This window comes from Mastacembelus armatus, chromosome 22, assembly GCF_900324485.2.
Source record: "Mastacembelus armatus chromosome 22, fMasArm1.2, whole genome shotgun sequence".
NCBI classification, from domain to species: domain Eukaryota; kingdom Metazoa; phylum Chordata; class Actinopteri; order Synbranchiformes; family Mastacembelidae; genus Mastacembelus; species Mastacembelus armatus.
The window spans coordinates 1,701,921-1,722,317 of record NC_046654.1 but is presented as its reverse complement, the minus strand read 5'-3'; the positions used below and the strand labels follow the sequence as shown (position 1 = coordinate 1,722,317).

At 41.6% G+C, this 20,397-nt stretch overlaps 1 protein-coding gene across 23 annotated transcripts in view; it reads left to right on the top strand.

The window, feature by feature from the left end:
• Positions 1-228: 228 nt before the first annotated feature.
• The window catches only part of mark3a (MAP/microtubule affinity-regulating kinase 3a), a 41,479-nt gene continuing 21,310 nt past the window's right edge, over positions 229-20,397 (top strand). For 22 of the 23 annotated variants that reach the window (XM_026302051.1, XM_026301929.1, XM_026301960.1 and 19 more), the window contains exons 1-6: positions 229-790; positions 5,380-5,562; positions 6,759-6,812; positions 15,007-15,055; positions 16,860-16,925; positions 20,077-20,147. In XM_026302051.1, the coding sequence (XP_026157836.1) occupies positions 740-790; positions 5,380-5,562; positions 6,759-6,812; positions 15,007-15,055; positions 16,860-16,925; positions 20,077-20,147 (474 nt within the window). In that variant the 5' untranslated portion in view covers positions 229-739. Of the gene's footprint in view, positions 791-2,967; positions 3,170-5,379; positions 5,563-6,758; positions 6,813-15,006; positions 15,056-16,859; positions 16,926-20,076; positions 20,148-20,397 lie in introns of those variants that run through there. The other variant, XM_026301893.2, reaches the window with a different exon arrangement.

Sequence of the window (20,397 nt, the reverse complement as noted above, 5' to 3'; positions counted from 1 at the left end):
GGTCAGAGTCATCAGGAAGACTATTCCAGACTTGAGCTACATAAAACCGAAACGCTGCTTCTCCCTGTTTATGCAGGAACGATGGGGGTATTTAATTAATTGACCAAAAATAATACATTTAATAAAATAGAAATAATAAAACAGCTGTTGGTTGGTCGGCGGGTCCTGAAAGCTGTGTTTTCAGAGCCGGGGCGGGGTCCGTGAACGCAGCCTAATCCAGCCCAGCCGCTGAGTAGCCATTTTGGTCCCACCTAAAACAGACGAACCAGCTTCACTTTGGGCCGCCGGAGATGGAAGAAACCGAGCCCACTGCGAGTCTCTCAGCCGCCCGAGCCTTTTGAATCCCCCCCCACGAAACATCCACCGGTGACACCGGGCGCCATGGCTCGTTTCTAGCTAGAGTTTTTTTGTGATTTTTGGAAGTGGCGACCGACAGCGCCTCAACGTTAGTTTAGTTAGTTAGCTTCACTGACCCGAACCCAAACGGACCGACGGACTCTGGTTTCGTTTGAACACCGTGTACTCGCCATGTAAAGACCGATTGTAAGATTATTATGCTCGTTTTTTTCCGGTCCCTAACGGCTCAGGTGCTCGGCTCGAACACGTCCGGTCTGGTTTGAAGATCGTGTCGGTCCATGCTGAGACGGTTTACCGGGGCAGAGCTGCAAAGCGAAGCTATCGTTTAACTTCGTGTCCAAGACGGTGCCGGTGGATTTTGGACCTCAGGAAGGACTCGAAGATGTCAACAAAAACTCCTTTACCGACGGTCAACGAGAAGGTGGCGGAAAGTGTAAGTATCAGTGGTTGTTTTTGGGCTGTTTTGCTGCTTCGCGGCCGCAAAAAGAAGGAGCAGGTTAATATTTGTATTTTCTAATAATTGTGAATTCTATTGGTGTGTTTGTTTGTTACTGGGCAGGATGAGAGCTGGTTGTCTCACACTGGGGGTTACACTTTGTTGGTAAACCGTAAACAAGCATATCCTCTATGTCCAGCACGCCCTGGGATTTTCCTCTTTGTTAACGTGGGGACGTATTTTCATATTATTCGTAGTTTTCTCGTAGAGTAGTGATTTTTACTGTGACTGCAGGTAACTGGGATGTACTCAGGAGGAGATATAGGCCCAACCAAGAACAAAACTACAGTACTTTGCCTGCTGGTCCTGGCAGGCAGCAGTAGTTTCTTCTCAGCCTGGCTATTGGCTGTCTCAGCTGTCACTCAAAGATTTTAACCGCTCAGCTTCCAAATATGGACTCGTTTGTCCCGCCCCCTGTGCACAGTAAAATCTTCATCAGGAAGCACTTCCGGTCAGCATTTTCACAATTAAATTAAGATTTTTATCCCTAGCAGCAAATAGTTAAAAAAATGATCGTGTCACAAATATAGAATCGATAGACATGTCCCTAACAATTATTAATATCGTTTTATAATTAATTATATTTCACGTATACTATTTCATTCCCACAACGCACATTTTTGTCATATTCAAATGAACAGTGGCATTAAAAATGCCCAAATTAATGAGTTAAAATTGATTATTTCCTCAGACCAATAGTTTAAAACCAATAATATATTATATTAAGTTTGAAGCAAAAGTGGTGGAAAATGTGAACCTAAACAATAATTGTTACATTGACAGTTTTCAGTCCATCATATTGATTAGTCATTTGTCATTTTCAGTTATAAAAAACATTTACTTCTCAAATGTGCGAATTTTCTGCTTTAACAGTCAACTTGTTTTTGTCTGTTAGCTGAACAAATCAAGCAATTTAATATAATATATATTAGTAATTGTGCAAATATTTGACAAAGTAATTAATATTGAAAAGCTGTTGGTTGGTGTCATAGATGTTCCACATATAAAAACTTTTAAGTTGATCTAAATGTTGTAAATTTAAGGTTTGTGTCTATTAGCTGCTTTGTCCATTTCTAAAATCCACAATTTTTCGTTCTTGCGCTGTTTTTGCCACATGCAACTGTTGAATTTATTTAAATTTGCATCCTGCTTATGTCCATGGTGCTGTAGCTTTGTCATGCGTTTATTTTTCTCCCCATATCCCATCTGTGAAGCTGCAGCCACGTAATTTCTACATGTGATATCATCCGAATCTCATGACTCATCATAGCAGCAGAGGAGAGTCAGCTGGAGATAAAACTCTCAGTGCACAAACAGGGCACTGAGGCAGATAAGATGCGGTGAAATTTTATTGGGCCCTAGGGGCAAATTAGGCCATTTAAGTGGCAGCAAATGTAAAGCATCAGTAGCTGGGGAAGCCACATAAAACCAGTGGAAGCAATGATGAAAGCAGGGAAAATAATATGTTAAATTAATGCTGCAGTATTTCAGCAGGTGAATCAGTTTTGATAATTAGTAAATAATTAGGCAACGCTTCATGTGGAAATACCAAAGATTTGATGGTTTCAGGTTCTTGAATGTGAAAATGTGCAGGTTTATGGACAATTTTATATGTTTGGGTTTTTGACACAAAGACAGTTGAAGGCTTCAGCTCGTGCTCCTAGTGAACATAGTCTCACAGTTTCCTGGTCTTAAAAAAAAATCTAGGGCTACAACTAATCATTAGTTTATTGGTGATTAGTCTCCTGTTCATTTCTACGATCAATCAATTAGCTGTTTGTAATCTCATGGAAATTTGGACTTTTTTCACTATTTCCTAAGTCCTATGTGACATCAGATAGACCAATAATTCCAAACCCAAATATATTCACTTTAAAGTGAGGTTAGATTTTTTTGGAACTGGAAAAATTTCAGCATCTGTGCTCAGAAAACGGTTGAATTATAAATTATCAAATGACTGTTAATTATAATTGTTAGGTGCAGGAGTAATTAAACAGATTATGAAGAAGTAAAACCGTGTTTTAACATTTCGTTAGCAATTGTAAGCAAGAGAGTCCTAATCATGAGCTGGGCACAGAGATGGTGTCTCACTAGATGCTTTTAATCTGAAAGGATGAGTTCTGGTTTCCGGTTCTGGTGTCCTGGCCATAGTGGGCTTGACTGGGACCTGAGCGTTCCCCCTCCTGCTGTCTCTCTGTGGTTATCGGGGCTCTGAGTTGGGAAAATCTGGTGTTGTGGGAATCTCTATGGGAATCATCAGCGTGTTCCTGCTGAAACATGACGGGCGCGCAGGCTGCCAGGAGACACCGCAGCTTTGTGAGTAGCCACGGAAAAGGAAAGGATCACATTAAACAGGATTTTCTTTCTCCTACAGGAAGTTATTAGCTGGAAGAATGGAAATGGTGTTTTTTTTTTTTTGTTTGTTTTTTTAAATGCAGATGTCCTGAGGTTTCTACAGGCTTTTTGAATGTTGTTTTTGTTTTTTGTGGTGTGTCTGTGGTATTTAATGCTGACCCTATCCCAGTTGATGGTATTTTTATCTCCACTGCTATCACTGTAGAAGTCCTAAAATACTCTTTAGTGACTTAAAGTGTGTCTGTGCTGCTTAGGACAGTTTAAAGTGGCCTTATTTCACTTAATGGCAGTCAGCAACTCCTGTTGTGTTTTCTTCTAGAGATTTTAACGCCTGTGGTCTTAATTACATTTATTGTGACCTTGGTATCTGTGCTAATCCTTAATTAAAGCTGATACTATTTCTAATATTTACACAGTATCTTTTAGAATTAATTATGTGATGCTCTTGTTAATTGGAGAGATGCTCTATGGAGTAAAGTACAGTTTCTTGTTTATCATGTTCAACCTCTGCTGGATTTATGTACAACTTCACTTTAGCGTGACACTTCACTGTTCAGGGTGAATAACGGGGTCAATGACGTTAATGATGGGGGTGGGGGCAGGTGGAGCAGGATGGGGCAGAGGACACCACCACTGTTAATGAGGCCTTAGCCAATCGATACTGAGGCCACGCCAAGTATCTATCAGGTTTTTTTTTTTTTTTTTTTTTGGCTTTTGTAGTCGCAGGACCAGGGAGGGCTGCCGCCAGAAAATCAATCAGTGCTGTCAGTCCTGTACAGCCCAAAGTCACGACAGCAGGCCTCTCTGATACAGACACGATCCAGTTTGTGTTGGGTTTTATGTGCGTTTATCTTTCTGAAGTTTCTGTTCTCAGCTTTACCTCCTGAATATGTTGAAATTGTTTTTGTTTTATTTATGCAGTATATATTTTCTCCACCAAAGTGTGGCATTAAAATCAGACTTAGTGAGGGTGAAAAACATAAACAAGATTTTTTTTTTTTTCAGTGATTATTTTTGTAAAAAATTGATGAACAACAACAAAAAAAAAACAACAGAAAAAATCCCTCCTGAAAGTAAATATGGTCTTGAAATTGTGTGCTTTGTCCCACCAACAGCCCCAAACACCAAGACCATGAGTTTACTATCAGGTTAGAAAGAAGAAAACAAACCAGTGCGACGCTGGAGCTTAAAGACATTTTGGCAATTTTAATGAAAAATTCAGAAAACTATTGCTGAATAATCAGTCAGTGCTAATGTCATTCAGTGGAAAAGGAGCAGACAAGCTGTTTCACACAGCAAATGTCAGAAAGGTTTAAATTACCATCTACTAACTAAACTGCTCCTGAGGCCTTTTTTTTTTTTTTTGTTGTTTTTTTTTTTTTAAAACCACCTCTGCTGCACAGTTTCTCAGGCTGCATCATCTGAACCAGACTGCTCTGATGAACTGACCCTTTAACTTTCACTAACCCCTTTGAAAGCTGATTTGTTTCTGTACGTTCGACTGTGTATCCTGTTTTCAGAACATCTATGTGCCAACCACAGGATATGAAGCTGCTGCCAACCTGATGTTGTTCAATTTGAAGTTTGTTTTTTTTTTTTTGTTTTTTTTTTTTGTTTTTTTTTTTGTTTTGTTTTTATCTAGTCTGTGAATTGTGCATCAGTGTGACTTTTATTAGGTGATTTTAATAAAAAAATAAATAAACCACACTCACATCCAATGTCCCTAAACTGATAATCTGTTTATCTTCATGGTGATTATGTTCATACGCGTTGTAGTCAAACAAATATGAGGATTTTGTGCTTTTTGAGGTTTTATGTGATAGGAAACCTTTTTCAATATTTTCTTATTATTGCTCTGAAACTGTTACCAAACTGTTGTAAAATTGGAAAGGGAGCAAAAAAGTGCCTCTGGCCTTGGTGTCTCTGATGTTTGCATGATGAAATGGTCACACTGGTGGGAAAATCCCAGGTTTATCAGCTGCCTGTGGCTGCTGGGAGAAAAATTTTCTCCGCTGGTCTGGGACCAGAACTGTAAATGTTATTTTTCCTGCAATGTCTTAAGTGGACAAGTCACGGTGGGTCAACATGAGTCTCCACTCACACGTGGAGGTTTCACAGTGTGTACGATTCAGCGACCTGCTCTCCTTTTAAACGCTGTGTCTCTTCCACAGCACACGTCTCACACTAATGGACGCCAGGAGATCAGCACGCGCTCGGGCCGGACTGGCGTGCGATCCCGCAGCTCGGAGGAGCCGCAGCAGCCGCACGTCGGCAACTACCGTCTGCTCAAAACCATTGGCAAGGGCAACTTTGCCAAGGTCAAACTGGCCCGACACATCCTGACCGGCAGAGAGGTGAGACGCACACAGACCGAGACAGTTAATTGATTAAAACAGCAACAGTCCCAGAAATATTGGAACCAATATTCCAGCGTTTTTGAAATTTATTATAATAATCAATGAAATTGTATTTAGCCTAGTAGATGTATGTAGTATTTCTTCTTAAATACATTGTTTACACTCTTTTTAAAGTAAAAATTTAAAACAAATTTAATCCACTGAATAGTAAAACTCAAGCTGGTGAGATTTGTGCTCGGTTTAACCTCTATGAATAACGTAATCTATATAAAGACGCCTCTTTATTCCTCTGTAATCCCAATGAAGACGTAGCTACAGCAGGGAAACATACATATGCGAGATAAGATTAAATACTATTTCATACATGTAACCGAAAGAAACCCCACTCTTTCCTGTTATGTGTAATATCAGCAGCAGATATATCTGGCACCAGTGTTCTCATTACGCTTCACTACTTTCATGTTTAAAACTTTACCTGACTTTGACATTGCAACACAACAAAGCTCATACTCATAAAAACAGAATTTCACACATCAGCATGTCTCTGATATGAAAACACAGCAAATCAAAAATGAACCGTGCTGCGTCAGAGCCAAAAGCTGGCACCAAACGTTTGGTCAGATTTGTGCACTTGTTTACTCATTCAATTGCTGATTTTAAGTCAGAATTGTGTTTTTGTATACCTGCTTGTGTCCTGGTGTCATTTATACAAACCAGTAACACATCAACTCAAGACGACATCAGGTCCTTTTCAGCCCGGACGTCTCTCTGTGCTGCCTGACTGAGGGCTCTAACCCTCGTCGGCAGTAATGGCTGTTTTCATGCAGAGCCGACGCTGCTGAGCCTTTGATTTGTCCATAATTGATGAACAGAAAGAGCGAGCTTCTTCTTAACACGGCAGCTGACATTTAACAAAACAGCGTCGCTCTTTTCCCTTCAATCCACCCTGATTCTGTTAATTATTCACCAATTGTGTGGCCATATTTTATCTTGGGGGAGGATGTGGTAACTTTCTTACTGCTCTTTGAGTTTTCTCTGGAAAAAAAAAAATTCTGTGCTCCACAGAGTCAGTGTCTGTGCTGGTGGTTAATATTCTGTGTTCATATTCCACTTCCTCAGTTTCACACGTCTCTTCAGCTGTTTTGTCCCATTCAGCTCAGTTTCTATGCTGTTTCTCTTCTTCTTCTTCACAGGTGGCAATTAAGATAATAGACAAGACGCAGCTGAACCCAAACAGCCTTCAGAAGGTAATTTACCCCCTTTCCTTTTCCCCCCTCCCTTCAGTTACACTCTCACACTGTGGCAGAATCCATTTACTAATTCATGAAGCACAACAGATTGATTATTAATTGTGTAAGTGGGAAGCAGGGCGTGCTGGGGCAGAGTGTGTTCTCCATATAGCTTCAGGTTTGTAGCAGTGGAAGGAGATGATTCAGCTTCAGCACAGGCTGTTTCACAGGTTTTGCATGAACCTTCTGGACTGTAAAGCTTGTTAAAGGAGGCTGTGTCTGTGTTAGAGCTGGTTTAATCAGTTCTGTTCAGCCAGTTTTGGAAAAGAGGAGTAAATCTGAGAGTTTTTAAAATGCTCTTCAGGTTTAGATTAGTTCCCATGAAGGCATTTCTCTTTTTAACTTTGTCTCTGAATGTCTGCCCCCCCCCCAGGGAGATCAGTTTTTTCTTTACCTTGCTCCAGTTCATGCTGCTCAGTTGTTGTGCAACTGGGAGTGACAGTTTTGTTTTCCTTGTTATAGCACCCACATGAGGAAGTGGGTTTACTTTTAAAATGCAAATTTCACAGGCTGAGAGTGAATGCTGCCTTTGCTGCCCAGTGAATAGCAGTTTCACTTTCCAGTTTGAAGTCAGTCAGAGTTGAGAATGAGCTGCCCATAGCCCCGTTTCTTTTTTCTTTTTGTGTGTACTCATTAGTAGGGGAGATGTGTGTGTGTGTGCGTGTGCATGATTGTTTTGATCTGTGCTGCTGTACATTTTGGCTCCGTTTCATGGCCTGGAAGTGGTTTCGGGGAAGTCAGAGCGATATCGACTGGGCTGCTGCAGCTCTGGAGGCTTCTTTTTTTTCCCCTCATCAGACAGATAAGAGCGGACGGGGCAGAGCACAGCAGCTGCTGCTGCTGGTGGTGATGATGTTGGGTGTTGATGTTGAGCTGGCCCCCGCCGCCCGGCTGCTCTCTCCCTCGTCCCTCTCAGCGGTCGGCTAGTGGTTTTCCATCAGTTTTTCCAAAGCTCCATTGATTCTGGCCTTTGTATCGCAGGCGCCCAGGCCCTTTGGCATTGGCTGGGACACAACACTGACAGAAAAACACTGAGTCATGACAGCGCTGTGCACCGAAACACAAAGCGCGAGGCTTTTGTCGGCGGTCCTTGTTGTTTTTAGGTTACTGCTTTGTCCCAGTGAAGGAAAAATAAACTCTTTTAGGGATTAGTCAGGTCATGTTTCCTGTTGTTCCACCAGGGATTTAGATTTTCTTCTGATGTTTATTTTAAGAAATTAGGACTTGCTTGAAAAAGAAGATAAATTCAGTACTTTTTGGTATTTTTACAAGATCGACACATTAAACATTCCTGCTGCTGTCATGTGTTTCTATTTCTAGTTTTTGCTTTTTGTGTTTTTTTGTTTTTTTTCTGGTTGAGTTGGAGGAAATCCAAACATAGATTTGATTTGTGCCTTAATTTAAACAGAGGGACCTCAGTGATTGATCCTGGTCCTAATCTTGAGGGTTTCATATCAACATGGGTCACTCATGTTAAAGGAGTAATTCAGCTTTTTGGGGAAGTGATTCACTTTAATACTGAGAGGTAGATGAGAAAATCAGTCTCCCCAACACTCCCATGTGTCTACAGTAAATATGAAGCTAACGCCAGCGGCAGAGTGGAAACAGGCTGGAACTGATGACTTTCTGGAAAGACGCTGGTCCTGAACAAGATCTGCTGTGACACACAACCTACAACATTTAGTTCTTACGCTTCAGTTTTATATGGATTAAGCAAACGAGATGTAACGTGTTAATGAGCGTTAGAGGTGCTTGTATTGGGATGATTTCCCTTTGGACAGGATTCTCCTGCGTCTGTCTTTAAGCCAAACTAACAACCTCTGGCTGTAACCTGTTTTTCTATAGACATGAGTGTGGTATCCATCATTTCTAGTGATGCAACTATTAGTCAATTATCAGATTAGTTGCAGACTCTTTTTTTTTAATTTTTTTTATTTTACGATCACGTAATCGTCCAGTTTCTTAAATGTGATTGAGACTTTTTGAGACAGTTAATCAGACAAAGTAGGATATATAATATCAGTTTGAGCTTTGGGAATTCATAACCATTATAGTTATTCTTGTTTGGGTTGTGTGTGCTAATACTAGTCTTCGGCTGTTACTGAGCCTTTTAAAAAAGTGATCTGTTTTTAATGAATTTATGTCATCATTAACAGTGAGAAAGGCTGTACCACACATATCCTAAATATATGGTATGGTAACTCCAATTTAGGATGTGTTTAGGTTCAGATGAGTTTCCAGTGATTGGGCTGTGTGTTGTTTTTCTCTGTGCTCATCTTTCCTCTGAGCTGGTGCTACAGCCGGTGCTCCGCTGTGTCCTGATCTCTTATGTAACTGGAAGAATTGGCGAGAGGCTGATAGCAGGGATATCGTCTCTGCAGCCTAAATGTTTATTTTCAGTCTCTGTTCTTAATAGTTTGGAGGAGCTGAGTCGACGTTCACATCTGTCAGTGGCTCCTGGCAAACTGCTCTCAGCTCCCACTCTGTCCTCATTCAACCTGCTGGGTGTCTATTGTCATCCAAGTCAAAGGTCAGAGGAGTGAGTGTGATGCTGGGAAGTCTTGATTAAATGTAAACAGAGTCAAAGGGTTGGAGTGTGGAACAAGAAGAACCTGTGCTCTGTGTGCGCTGAGGTTTTCCTTTTTCATTAAATGTTTTTAGAGCAGTACCTTAATCTGCAGTTCTCATTTGTCACACAGTTTCTCAGTGTTTTAATTAAACAGGAAAAAACTGACAGTAGCATCTTATATAAGAATCTTACATGTTTTCTGTCAGCAGCACCCATGGTGGTTTCAAATGACACTTATGGGCTAATGCTAATTGCTAAACATTAGCTCAGCATTACCCTTGGTTAGTCTCCTGAATGTACTGGCCTGATTGACACTAGAACATCTGGGAAGTTTGTCTTGTTTTGGGAACCACTGTGCTAAATTAGTGTGGCAAGAGAGAAGTTAGAAAGTTGGTGGTGAAGTTTCTTCTTCTTTACGTCTGCAGTGGTCAGACCACCAAAAGGCATGTCTTCATTCCCGGCCTCATAACTTTAAAAGACTGAGCTGGACCTGTTTTCTTTAAAGGGTCCTGGCAGCAGTAAATTGGAACCAGTGTGTTTATTCCCCCAGGTTGACTTTGTTTGTCCAGATGAGAATAATAACATTCAAGCTTTTGCAGTAAGAATCAGTGCGTCTTGCTCAGAAAGCTGAGCTGAACAATAAACTCCAGGGGTCAGTTACAACGGGGTGCTGACATCCATCGCTCCTAGCTGACGTTGCAGGGGCTCTGACTCACCTGAAAGTCTCTAACCTGGAGTCTTGAAAGTTTACAGAAAACGTGCACTAAATAATAATAATAATACATTTTATTTCATGGTGCCTTTCAAACTCTCAAGGTCACCTTACAGAGAGAAAAAGGAAGCATACAGCATGAAATACATAGTGTATTAAAACAACAATAAAATCAACCATGCATAAACAGAGGGCCAGAATGTAAAGGCAAAAGTGCGGAGCATCCAGGAAGTGGGCGATGTACAGCAAAAGCAAATTGAAACACAGAAACCCAGATGACAGAACAACAAATATGAGACAATATGAAATAGGCGGAGGGTGGTAGAACATCACGGGCTGCTATGAGAAGTTAAGAGAGTTAGGTGGAAAACGCTATACGGAACAGATACGTTTTGAGTAATGATTTAAAAGTTGATAAGTCCGGAGACGACCGGATGCGATGAGGGAGAATGTTCCAAAGGCGGGGCGCAGTGTGGCTGAAGGATCTAGCGCCCATGGTGGCCAGGCGCGCTGTAGGGGTGCAGAGGAGAGTGGAACTGGAGGAGCGGAGAGGACGAGGCGGAGAATAGATATGAAGTAGTTCAGTGATGTATGGTGGGGCAATAGAGTGGAGGGCTTTGTAGGTGAGAAGGAGGATTTTATAGTTTATACGGAAGGACACAGGGAGCCAGTGAAGTTGTTTAAGGACAGGGGTGATATGATGTGAGAATGGAGTTCTGGTGATGATTCGGGCAGCAGAGTTCTGGACAAGTTGAAGTTTATGAAGTGATTTGAGAGGTAGACCAGTGAGGAGTGAGTTACAGTAATCCAAACGAGAGGTGACAAAGGCATTAACGAGTATGGCCGTGCTATCGATGGTGAGTGAAGAACGGATGCGGTTTATGTTACGGAGATGGGAGTAGGCCGACCGGGTAGTGGTATTGATATGCTGAGTGAAGGAGAGAGTACCGTCTAGGATGAGCGGGTCCACGGGAGTTTGTTTACAAGCCTCACATCACTTGTAATTGCGACAGTGTTTACTGAAACTGGAAAAAGCAGGTTATGGAAAGTTTTCCACTGGAATCTGGACTCATAGAAGCCCAGTCTGAGTGTGACTTCATCCCCTAGCTGTGTGTAAGCTGGCCTGAAGATGCTATGTATTGATCACATGACCTATTGTGTAATCTGGGCAGCTGTGCATCATTGTGGTGGCATGATGGGATCACCAGCAGGTTTATGCCCTCGACCTCATGGTTGTATTATGCAGTGAATCATCAGTCTCTCCCTCTCCTCTCCTCTTCTGTTTACTGTATACCATACCTGACAGAAGTATTCCCATATACCTGCTGGTCTGTTGCTTCCCACACCACCCAGGTGTCTATGTAGGACAGAACAGACTGTGCCAGAGACGCAAAGGAAAGGGATTAACTTAACTGTCCTCTTCTCTCTAGTAACCAGATGAGGTAAAGTTTCTTATTCAACAGCAGTGATGTTGTTTCCTCTGTCACACAGAAAACCAGCTCAGATTTATTCCCCTCTATTTTCTGGGAGCTCAGGAGAATATTTTCAGTATAATGACGGGCAGAGCGGGATCACAGGCAGAGTGTAATGACAGTGAGGAGACCTCAGGCTCAGTCCTGAGCTCTTCTCCTCCTCGTTGTCAGCAGCCACACTCACCCTGGCTCCGTTTGTTAACGTCTTCCAGACCACTCGACTCCATCCTCAAGGCCTTGCTGACCAGAGTTCATAATTAACCCCTCAGTTGCCTTAAAACCAGGAATGAAACAGGGTTTGTTGTTATCTCAGTTACCTCTTCCAGGCAGCGTCTATTTTAAAATAAGGACATTCCTGCGATAATATTTGTCTCTGTGGGTATGCCTCTGTTTTTAAGATGGACTGAACATGTAGAATATCACTTATTGACAGTTTTTGGGAGAATGATTATATATCTATGTATTTTTGTTTTGTGTTGATCATTTTACACAAAGTTACTAACAGGCCATCTGAATTCCTTAGGCCCAAAGCAATGACTTAACATGGCTTGTCATTTTTTCCTGTTGTACTGTAATTTGTTATGATCAGGTTTATGTTGAATAGAGTCCGATGTATTAGCTGGGCTGATAAACAGTGATGCACTGCTAGTCACTAATTTGACTTTTAACCACTGATTTGACTACATTTCCAAGAATGCTTTTAACAGCCCTGTGAAATAGTCTGAGCCTGTGAATGCATGTTTGAGTCTGTTTTTGGTTTTAGAAAGTTATTGGAGCAGCACAGCTAACAAAGTTAATCCACGAGAGTTAAAACCAAATGCAAACAAAGACGTTTCTTTCTGTGATGTAAATTAACTGTCTGTGCGTTGGACCCGTTAACCGAGGACCCAGATCACAGGGCACAGGTTGAAACACGAGGGACCATAAACAGTATCGGCTCTGCACATTTTACCGGATTGTGTGTGTGTTCAAACAGCTCGGCCCGCTGCATCGCGCAGAATCCAAAAACAACACCCGCTGTTCGTCACCATCTGTTTGCCTGTCGGGCAGACCCCAGCAGTTCTGGGTTCAGGACAGGAGGCTTTGTCGGGGCCTCAGTGGATCAGTGGATCCGTGGGTTCAAATCCGTTGCTCACTGAGGGAACAGATTCAGGCTCAGGGATAAAAATGAACAACACACAATTAGGCAACTATTTATCATCACAACAAGATGTTTAAGCTTTACAGTCAAACATTAATTTTTAAAAGCTAACCTCCCAGTAAAAATCAAGGCTGTGTAATCAGTACATTCATTTCTGTAATATTTAGATAATAATAACCTAAATGCAGCCAGAACACGCTGTCTGACAGAGATCATCCTGTGGCTGCACAGCCCTACGATCTGCTGGTCAGTACACTGTGGCTGCTCCTGCCTCATGAAATATTGAAACCTTTTTATATTTTTATGGAAGGGAAGAAAGTGCGGTGTAGTTAACAGCCGATCAATAATAAATAGCACTCAGTTCTCTTCGTGCCTCGCTCAGCCGAAGACTAAAAAGCATCTTTGGCCATTACAAATCTGCTTGTCTGGTCACTCTGAGCACTGATCGGGATGAGAAAGTGCATAGACGCCGTCTTGTTATTAAAGTGAGGTGGGGAGATACAGTGGTGCATGTTTAACTTAATTCAGACCCGGGTCTCCACACCGCAGCTGGGATGTCAGCTGTTGTACGAGCACTGCGGGGGATCCCTGTTGTTGTGGTTCTGTACTGGTGTTGACAACATGATCACGTTTCCCTGACAAATGTGTTGAATTTAGAGTAATGACCAGTGTTTGGTCTGAGGTTCTAAACTGTCTGAGAATAAGTTAAGAATAAGAACAGGAATGTTAAAGGGGAACCTGGTGTTTCCTCATTTCAAGATATATATGAAGATGAAGAAGACGGAGACAGGAAGAGAAATCTGCCATCAGAAATGAATGTGTTACCAAGTATCAATTCAATTCAATTCAATTTTATTTGTATAGCGCCAAATCACAATACAAATCATCTCAAGGCACTTTACAAAAACTAAAACTAAAAACCCAACAATTCCCTTATGAGCAAGCACTTGGCGACAGTGGAGAGGAAAAAACTCCCTTTAACGGAAGAAAAAAACCTCCAGCAGAACCGGGCTCAGTTTGGGCGGCCATCTGCCTCGACCGGTTGGGGTGAGTGGATAGAGCAGAGAGAAAAGAACAGCAACAATAAACAACAAATAGACACTGCAGGTTGGTGGGGCCAGTAACTGCACATCAGCGATAAACAGCTCCAGGACCAGGGACACCTGCAGAAGGTACAGAGAGAGAGAGAGAGAGAGGGAGGGAGAGAGCACAAACTAGGGGAGAGAGAGAGCACATGGTTAGTAACATTCAATTGTGGAATATACATGAGGTGGGAGAGAAGGGGGGGGGGTAGGGTAGGGGAGCGGAGCTCAGTGCACCGATGGTCCTCGGGCAGTCTAGGCCTATAGCAGCATAACTAACTAAGGGATGGTTCAGGGTTGCCTGAAGCCAGCCCTAACTATATGCTTTGTCAAAGAGGAAGGTTTTAAGTCTAGCCTTAAAAGTACAGAGAGTGTCAACTCATTTAATCCGGTCTGCAGGCAGTCACTATTCTCATTGATTAATTTGCCATTAAATATCAGAAAATACTAGAAAAAAGAACATTTTTAACAAGTCAAGCAAAGTTATTGAGATTGTCTGAAAAGTAACTAAATGCATTGATTAGTTTATCAATTAACTAATCAATGCAGGTCTAAATTTAATCATTGCTTTATTGTGGAGAGTTACTATGTTACACGTCAATGCCCCTTAATAAGTGACTTTGTCTGAAACCTTGTGGAGACTTTCACATTTTCAAAGTTTACTCTGAGTTGAATCAATAAGTTGATTGGTTCTGTATTGGTAATTAATTATTGTTAAAGTCTTTAAGCAATAAATTCCAAATATTTGCTGGTTCCTGAGTCTCCAGTGAGAACTTTCAGATGTTTACTGCATGGTAGCATCTAAATTGACCAGTCAACAACATTCAACAGATTGATTGATAATTAAGATCATCAATAGTTGCAGGTCTGTCTATAACGTCCACATTTAGGGCTGAAGCTGTAGAGACAACTTGGGAGACAATTCCTCGCCCTTTGCTTGACACGTTCACAGCTTTTGTGTAAGCAGCACCACACCTGTTGTCACATGTATTTGTCTTTTGTTTGTAGTGCGGTTTTTACCTGGTGTCATCAAATAACGTGACTTTACCTCCTATTTTATCTTTTGTGTTGGAAGTGAACCACCAAAGCAAAATATTTGTGGTAACTATGTTGAACTGGCTATAAATCATTGAATATGGAAACCTGAGTGAAGTATGAACTCTGTTTCATTTTCAGCTCTTCAGAGAAGTTAGAATAATGAAGATCTTGAATCATCCCAATATAGGTAAGTGGATATTACAAACACACACTGTCCACGTGAGTTTTACTAGTTGATGATTGGAGAGGAACGTGTCACCAACATACTGCCACCCTGAAGTCGTCAGCTTGAAGTATTGTTTAAGCATTTTAGTGCCTTTTAGTCTTGTTTTGGTTTAGATAGGTTACTGAGAAGATGGAGTGTTCTTTGAAACCAGATAATCCTGTTGAGTTTCTGTCAATATGGACAGAGGAGGACATGTTTTGGGAAAGTTGAGGTGAAATGTTACAGCCTTGGAATAATCTGAGAATAAAATGTCCCAGATGGACTCTCGGGCCTGACTCCTAGGATCAGAAAATAAAGCAGTTTTCATCAATAAACAAAAGAGTGCAGTGCCTGAAGTAGTAGCAGACTTTGGCATCAAACAAACAGCTGCAGGAGGAAATACCAACTAACACCAAACCACTGCAGCAGCAAGAACCCAGCGACACAAAAAACCCTCAGCTGCTGAAGTCTTTAACCACGACCCAGGAGCTACAGGGACGGGAAATAGCACTGTGGTCTTAAACAGGGCTGCAAATAATGGTTATTTTAAATATTGATTAGTTGGCTGAATATCTTCCTTCTCTGATTGGTAATTGTGATTGATTTATACAGAAGTAAAGAAAACAGTACAAATGCCCCACACAAGCTTTTTATGCAGCATATTTCATAGAAAAACATCCTGTACTGTGATGAACCAAACTATTCAGAACGGTTTTAATTTTTCAAGAATTGGACCTATTGAGATTTAATTATTTGCATTATCAATGTGATAACCTGCATTGATGGTTTCGCCTATACAACAGTAAAAAATTAGCCTCAAATGCCCTTAAATAGCTTCTTTTGTCCTAAAATGCTACAAGTTATGGACGTGGGAACATTTAAGCCGGTCCGCCATTATTTTTGGCTCTTCTGAGTTAACATGTGCTGGACATGTCAACAGTGCTGCTGCCGCCCTGGTGTTGTTGTTGAACTGTATTGTGTTAAACAGAGGTGTTTATTTCTATAACCACCCGCTTTAGGACAGTGGGACTAGTTTATAAACAGAAACATCTCTGCAGAGCGGAGTAGGGTTCAGCAGCAGCAGCAGCACAGACCAGCAGCCTGAACACAAACTAAATTTGATCCCCTTCATGGACGAGGATTTACTGCCTACAGTGTTGGATTAGACTCAGTTTAGTTTAGCTGGGTGTAACTTATAAACTGGTAAATTAAGATTATAACACCCACGAAGGAAGAATCTATATCAGTAGACTCTTCTATGACACAGACATGTACACTCATCCACCACAACAACAAACAGACAAAACCTGCCATGTTGCGTTTGATTTTCAATATGGGATTTCCTGCTAATTACGTTTAATTTCCTTTCACTGCACTCCCTGATTTCCTCTGCAGAAATGTGATTATTATTATTACAGTGAGAGCTTACCAGCCCATACACTTGTCTTTGTCTTCCTTCCCACTTTGTCTATTTTTAGAGTGCAGCCCTCAGCCGCTCATCACACACTCCTTTATATCTCTGAGCTGAACACACTGCGGTAAAAAAAAAAACACAAACAGGACTGTACAGTAAATATTGAGCGCTGCTCGGCTCGATGCTCCGCTCTACACGGTCATGACACGCACGCACAGATCCACGTGACTTCACTTTCCCCCTTGAAATCTCTCTGTGTCTGTCTGGAAACACGTTTATGAATTTATTACTGTCTGAATCGCCCCCATCTGTTGACATGATTAAATATATAACTTCCCCTTTTTTTTCTCCTCACTCTGTTTCCTCCTTCAGTCAAGCTTTTTGAGGTGATAGAGACGGAGAGAACACTGTACCTGGTGATGGAGTACGCCAGTGGAGGTGAGACAGTGTTTTCTTTTCTTTTTTTGCTGTAAACTGTTAATTAAGAGAAATCTAGAAATCTAACTCCTTTAGTAAAATGAAAATGCAGTTTTAGGCATTTATATTTTTCATATTGAGCCCAAGGAAATTTATAATTCCCCAGATAAATAAAACTGTACAACAAAAAGATAAGTGGAGAAACATTCTCAGCCATATCTATACAGCTGCTGTACAGATCAGCAGATACAGGCAGTAGAAGTCTGCACACTGTGTGCTGCTCCCAAGGTCCCAAGTATAATTTATTAAAAGCAAATGTGATAAATGTGGGTGTTTAATAATTTATGCATGTGGGGGGCAGCATGTAGTCTGCAGACTCTGTTTCTACCTGAAAGGACAAATATAGAAGAACGCAGATCTGAGGGGCGTTTAATGAAAATGTGTTAGAGGTGATTCATACTGATGCTCCTTATGTTGTTAGTTACAGAAAACATAGATGTGCATTTGAGTCCACAGCCTCAGCATCTTCACAACCAACCCTACACTAATGGTATATTTAGAGTAGGTTTATAAGCAGTCCCTGGATGAAATGTTCCCTTTAAGCTCCAATATTTATTCGTCATTTATTCTGTACATCATATACAGTCCTGTCCTGCTGCCTGCAGACCTAAGGGTTGGGTTAGTTTCGAATAAAATGGGAATAATTGACTGGTGGTGTATCTTGTTTAGATGTGCTTTTCAGTTTGCACATTAAGATGCTTCACATAATTTCTTTCATGGTCAGGTATTTCAAAAGGTTTTTATACTTGACTGAGGTTGAGAGTTCAGTCTGATGATAAAAACAAAGTGAGATGGAAACAGACTTGGTGAATAAATCAGGACGTGCCCGTATCACCGAAGAAATTGAAAGTATCAACGATGAGAGTACACTAACAAGCTGACATTGTCATATTTGCATTTTTGCATTTGTGGTTTGGCTGGTGCTTTTTTTTTAATGACATCATCTTGTGTCTTCTGCACTGGCTTGAGTTTGCGTCACAGACTAACTTTTAATAACCACATAATGCTACTGGATAGAAATTTGCATTAGTTTCTGTTTGAACAACTTTCACAAGATTATTTTGAAATATTTGAGTTGTTTTATCTATAACTAGTCTGCACGTTCACAGTTCTTTCCAGTCCTAGATGATTGTGGGAGAAATTTATCAACCCCCATTATGGCCATAGTCTTGATCTCGAAGTGTGAGAGCTAAGCTTCCTTCCACCAATCAGGAGATTTTCAGTTTCTGACTTAATGCAGCGTCACGCATACCCAGATGCTAAAAGGCGCAGCTTGTCATTGATTCCTGGAAAGGTCGCGTTTGGGCTGCTGAGCCAAGCAGAGACGACAAATTGTGAAAACCTGCATGTTGAGGACCAAATCGTATTACCCCTGAGATGGGAGATCTGATCATAGGCCAATTGTGTTAGATCTTGAAGTAAATCTAATATTTCTTTCTGTTTGGCATTGATTCTCTTGGAATTGAGGCCGAGTCTTAAGGTGACCCGTGCTCTCTGCGGCACAGCAGATCGCCTTCTAACCCCGAGCCAGCACATGAAGCCTGACGAGATTGTAGATCTCACTAACTGACCTCGTCATGAAAGTTGTTGCACAAATACATCATCAGATCAGTTGAGTGTAAAGTGACAAACACATGATTCATTTAGAGAAAAGTCTCTCACAGGACAGATTCTCCACCAGAGTGCTGCTCCAAAACTCTGTGCTGCCTCTGGTGGCTGGAAGCTTTACTGCAGAAATCCAGAACCTGGTTTAGTTTATCGGTCTGTGCCGTAGACCTCCATTGTTGTCCAAAAACTATTGGAAACGCAGCAGTGAGCCACACCGCTACACTGGGTGACTTTTGTACGTGGGGTATTCTAACTGTTGCATGAGAACTAGGAGCTGAAGATCACATGCACATGAGCCCATACAGAGCGATGGCCTTTTTTTTGCATTTGAGCTCTTTAACTTCATTATGTTAACAGTGTAAACATGTTAGCTTGTCAATGTTAGCATTTAGCTCAAAGGTACAGCATCAGAGAGCTGCTAACATGGCTGTACGCTCAGTCTTATTGTTGTTTACAGCCTGCTGATGCATTTTTTTTTTTTTTTTTCCTCAGTTCATAGGTTGATTCAAAAGATTTTTTTGGATCTAGTACTGTGCTTTTTTTAAAAAGTTTGTTCCAGGAACAAATCTTTAGGAGCAGATCTGTGTGACTGAAATGTGCAAGACCATGAAATGCAGTTTAAAGACCTGGACCAGTCTTCAAACAGTAAAATGGAAAATCTATGGGGCAATGCCATTTGTCAGCACAGCTCAAGATGTTGCCGGAGAATTATTGAATTTACAAGAATGTCATAATTTAAGTCTGTGGCTCACAATCCTATTTCCATCTTTTTTTTACATATGTGTTTAAACTTACACATTCTTATCCCAAAGGTTGTTACAGTTTTCATTCGACTTTCCAGATTTGTTCCATAATCTCCTCCCCATGTGCAGCACACGGTGTGCCCTTATCTCTGACATACAGTGTTAGCTGGCGTGTTCTGTCTTTAGCAGTTGAGTCAGAGAGTGGCGATGAATTGTTGCTTTTCTGAGGTTCTGAAGTACAGAAACACACACTCCGACCGCCCCTGCAGGTCAGCGCTCAGCGAGTGGGAGGCGTTCAAGGATGAGGAAAAGTGGGAGAGGTGTTTTTTCTTTTCTCTCCCAGGTTTCGCTGCTCGTTATTTTCTCTTTTCGCCTTGATGTGGACACACACATGCCAGCCACTCGAGTTCAATTAGCACACGAGCGTTCATAATCACGTTTTGGCTGGAATATGCACAAGTGTGGGCCGAGGGAAGGGTCTGCTGCTGGAGCCGAGCTCGGCAGCAGCTTTGTGCCTCCAGGAGAGACTCGGTGTAGAGGAAGCAGTGCTCAATATGGTCAAGAAACACCCTCAAACTGTGCACATGGGTGACGGTGCAGGCCAGCTGCAGAGAAAAGTTTATCATGAAGTTGTTTTTATAAGTTTGTTTCTCTGCTGCTCTTGTCTCTTCCTTATTCTCCGCCTTCTCATTCATTGCTCCTCCTGCTCCCTCGTTTTCAAACACACTTTCTATAATTCCCTCTCCTTCCTTCCCTTGCAGGAGAGGTGTTCGACTACCTGGTCGCACATGGAAGAATGAAGGAAAAAGAGGCCAGAGCTAAATTTAGACAGGTACCCAGCTTTCTCCCCCTGCAGTGTTCTGGTTTTACACCTCTGCTCCCGGCTCTGCCTCAGACAGGCTGCAGTCCTCTGTCCTACCTCAGGGACGGCACCTCCTCTACAGTCTAAAGACTGATGAGAAACATCCACACCTGCCTCCTTCCCAAATCAGTTAACTTTCTCACACACACACACACACACACAGTCCAAGGTCACCGGCTGTTGTAGGAACTGGGTGTTTTATTTAGATCTGTAGAGCCGA